General features: G+C 63.2%; 1 protein-coding gene across 1 annotated transcript; it reads right to left on the bottom strand.

Moving 5' to 3' along the window:
* C16H15orf39 (chromosome 16 C15orf39 homolog) lies at positions 1-3,839 on the bottom strand. Its single transcript, XM_054388128.1, has 4 exons — positions 2,019-3,839; positions 1,534-1,955; positions 701-1,419; positions 1-65 (listed from the first exon to the last, which is right to left on the bottom strand). The coding sequence occupies exons 1-4, from the start codon at positions 3,837-3,839 to the stop codon at positions 1-3; spliced, it is 3,027 nt and encodes a 1,008-aa protein (XP_054244103.1).
* Between the last annotated feature and the right edge of the window lie 247 nt (positions 3,840-4,086).

Genomic DNA, 4,086 nt, shown 5'->3' with positions numbered 1-4,086 from the left:
TTACTTCATGCTCTCCATGGCTATCACTTTGCCATCAGCTTTCAGGGCCTCCGGGCCAGGGCTACCTGGGAGAGAACAGAGGGGTTAGAGCCAGCAGGGTAACTTGTGTCCTCCTCCCCAGCCAACCCAAGCTCCCCATCAGCATGGCAAACACACTCAAAGACACAAACACCTTCAGGAAGCTGCCTACAAGCCCCATCCAATCCACACAAACACGGCCACCAGAACACTTGCTCAGTTGGAGGGGTGCTGCTCAGCCCCTCAGCTCTTGGACCTGTAACAAAGCCAAGCTGCTGGCCATCACCTCGAGGAGCAGCAGCTAAAGGATGTCCTTTTGCCAGGGAGGGGTGTTGGGGCAGGCACAGAGCACGCACACTGCCCTCCCCATTGCTCTGGGATGGGGAGAGGTGGCCTGGAGGTGACCAACGCTCCCTTGATGTTCCCCAAGACGACTCTTCTCACCCAGGCAGGCAGGGACAAACCCATCAGCTCCACCACCACTGCCCAGCTCAAGCTTCCTCCTTCCACAACCCCCCAAGCTGAATCTTCTGCCCTGTAGGACCTTTGGTAGGAGCAGGATGCTGAGGGACCACACAAGTGCTGGATGCTCCCACCAAAGGGCAGCATCTGGCAGGCAGATGCAGCTGGAGCTTCCCTACAAGAGCCCCAGGGACCCACTGGTTGTCACAGGGCTACCTACTGAGCTGCTGTTTGATGGAGTTGTGCCAGTGGAGGTTCAGCAGGTCTGGGTAGATGTCAGGGAGCTGCTTGAGCGCCAGCAGCTTCAGCATGCGTGAGGTGCAGCTCTTCAGCTCCAGGTCCCTCAAGTGCTTCTCCTCGGAGAGGGTGGTGGGGCGCAGCTCCACCTTGTGCTCCTGCAGCACTTGGTCAACAGAGGCCCCGGGCAGCTTGGGGAAGAGCTTCTCCTTCACCACGTGGATGGGGATGAAGACAGCCCCTGCCCGGACCACGTGGGGGAAAGGACACTTGCGAGCAAACATGAAGGTCTCTAGCTGAGAGAGCAGGTTGGGGAGGAGGGTGGCCACGTCCTGGAAAGCCAGCCAGATCTCCTTGCCTTTGGTGGGCTTCTGAGCTTCAGGGATCCTGGAGCCATTCTTGGGCCTGGGGGAGGATTTGGGCATCTCTCCAAGCTCCTCTGCCGGCTCTGCCTTCTTCAGCCACTCCTGCAGGAGCTCCGGGGAGGACCTGGACACGGAGCAGGAGATGATGTCGCAGAGCCAGGTGTGCACGGTGGTGAAGTACTGGCCGGCAGGGGTCTGGCAGCCGGGGCCCTGGCACTGCCCTGGCAGCAAGATGCCCTCCTCCCGCGGCAGGCGGGGGGCTTCGGGCAGTAGGGGCTGCTGCAGATCCGGCCCAGCACCCCGCAATACCAAGCTGCTGGGCTGGGAGGCTGGGGGGCTGCTGGCCAGAGGGGAGGCTGGGGGAGTCCACGGCAGTGGGGTGGGGATGCTGCTGGAGGGGGCTGGCAGTGGCAGTGGGCTGGGCTGGGGTGTGGAGGGGCTGCCAGCCTGCTGGAGGGGCATGGAGCTGGGCTGAGGGGGGCGCAGGATTTTGAATTTTTTGAACATGAAGGTGGCAGAGCTCTGGAAGTTGCTCTTGTCCCCAGAGTCCACCTCCAGCAGCAAGGGCAGCACCTGGGGCTTGGTCCCTTCTCTCACCATCTCCTTCCCCACTGGACCCTCCTTCTCCTCCTCCTCCCTGCCTGGTGGCCCCTCCACATGGCTGCTGGGTCCCTGGGTCTCCCTGGCCTTCACCATTTTCTTCTTCAAGCTGAGGTCCAGCACCACATCCTCAGGGGCTGGCTCCCCCTTCCCCAGCCCACCGGGGCTGCCCTCCTGAGACCCTGGGTCTGGGGGCACAAGCTTTGGCTTTTTGGGGACCCCTCTGTAACAGCTTTCCCCTTGGCTCTGGACCACGCTGCTGTCCATCTTCAGCTCCCGGCCAGCTGCCGTGCCCGTGGGCAGTAGGCTGGACATCACTGAGCTGTCTCTGAGGACAGCAGGCTCCTGGCTGCCCCCCGTGTCTTGGGTTGGGGTGTCCCCCTGCAGATGTTCCCTGCAGAAGGGGACCTGGACTGAGGCCTCAGTCCCCTCCAGGTAGTCTCGGTAAGGTGCCAGGCTGAAGACATTGTTGATCACTGGCATGGGTGGGGAGGAAGGAGAAACTTTGCTGTCCCTTGGGTTTTTCAGCCTGTCTGAGGAGAGAGCTGATGGAGATGGTGGGACAGGCTCCTTGTCTGCATCCTTGGCCTTGCAGGTATCTCCCTTCCTGACAACAATGGGAGCTGGTGGTCCTCCACGGGGGCTCTCCTGGGGAGCCAGGCTGGCCCTCCTCTTCCTCCCAGGGTAAGAAGTCTCCTGCTCCCCGTGGCTGGGAAACGTCTCTGTCAGCCCAGCAGAGCTCCTGGACACCTTCTCTGGGGTGCGGGCGGGTTGGACAGCGCCATCGTCCCTCGTCACCGCTCCTCGCCGGGGGCTTTCCGCCCGCTGCCGCTCGCAGCCCGGCTCTGTGCCAGCAAAGGAGGTGCCAAACCCGGCCCTGTCACCAGGGCTGAAGGCAAAGCTGGGGCTTGGCAGGCAGGCAGCTCGCTGTGGCGGCTCGCCATCCCTCGGTGGTGCCACCGACTTGGCAGGAGGCGATGCCACCGTGCCCGTGCCAGCTGTCTGTGCTGCAGAGGTGTCCACGGGGCTGGGGAAGTAGCAGCTCCTTGGGGCTTGGGGCTTGAGGTAAGAGCCAGGAAAGGGCTCCCCGCTTCCCGCAAAGCCAAAGCTGTTGTAGGTGCCAGGTAGAGTGCTGGGTGGTGCCTCCATGGTGGGAGCCAGAGGGTGGTAGAGGAGGGCAGCCTTCTGGAGGGGCAGTGGGAAGTGGGTGAGGGGGTAACACATGGGTGGCCTCTCCCGGTAGGCTGGGCTGAGCGGCCGGAGTTTGGCCCAGGGGTCCGGGCTGAGGCTGAGCACCTCAGGTACCTTCCGCTGGCTGTGGGCAGTGGGGCAGTTGGCTTCCAGGAAGGGGGTGCCAGGGGGTGCCCTGTATTTCTCAAAGGCGGTGTAGTAGGGGGAGAAGGTGGCAGGGGAGCCCACCTTCTCCTTGGTGGGCAGCGCCAGGCTGGGGTGCAGCGGCAGGAGAGCAGGCTCAGAGTGGGGACCCCTCTTGTGCAGCCCAGTGGCACCGTGGGGCTCACCGGGGTGCAGAGGGTGGCTAGCGGGGGTGGCAGCAGGCAGAGTCCAGTCCACATCCCCGGGTCTCTGCTGCAGGCTTTCAGCCCGGGGTCCCAGCAGCAGAGCCATCCTGGGGTCCATGAAGCAGGCAGGGGGCACTCTGTACACCGGCTTGGGGACAGCCAGAGGGGTCGCCTTGTTGACTGCCACCGCTGTCTTCACCGGGAAGGGGTGACCTGGGGCCGGCGGAGGGCTGCTCCACTTCTCCCTGGTCAGCAGCAGCTCCCTCACCAGGTTTTCCTTGCCCTTCTCCATGCCTGCGGGCTGCAGCGCAGCACCCAGGCTCTCAGGTTGGTAGAGCAGGCAGCCCAGCAGCGGCCCCTCCGCTGGCATTGGCTGGCCGTTGGCACCGGGGCCGTAGTGCAGGTAGGTGGGGGCCGGGCTCCAGCGCGCTGGGGGCTGCTCAGGGCGCTCGGGGCTCTGCAGTGGGCAGGCAAAGTAGGAGCCCTTGTAGTTGAAATGGCTTTCGGAGCCAGGGTTGGGCACGGGGCTGGATTTGCAGAGGCTGGCAGGGAAGGTGGCGGTGGGCTCCGTCTCCAGCCGAGGTAGCTTGTTGAAAATCACGGGGTCCAGGGGCTCCAAGTGCCTTTTTGAGGCCATTTATATGTTGCTGATGGTGTCCTGGCCAGGGCATGCGATGGGTGAGGTGAGTTGGCCTTCCTGAAAGGGAGAGACAGAGAAAATAAGCCATGAGCAAAGGAAGTCCCCTTGGCAAGCACTCAGCCCGTGGTGGAAGAGCATGGAGCGACAGGGTCCACTGACAGCTCCCCAGAACTCACCCTACCCACACAGCAGCTGGAGAAAGCACCTTGGCTTTCACCTGCAGCTTCTCCTATGCAGCTTCTCC

The sequence above is a fragment of the Indicator indicator genome, chromosome 16 (assembly GCF_027791375.1).
Source record: "Indicator indicator isolate 239-I01 chromosome 16, UM_Iind_1.1, whole genome shotgun sequence".
Classification (NCBI taxonomy): domain Eukaryota; kingdom Metazoa; phylum Chordata; class Aves; order Piciformes; family Indicatoridae; genus Indicator; species Indicator indicator.
Note: the sequence above shows the minus strand (reverse complement) of the source record. Positions and strands in the feature narration are given on the sequence as shown.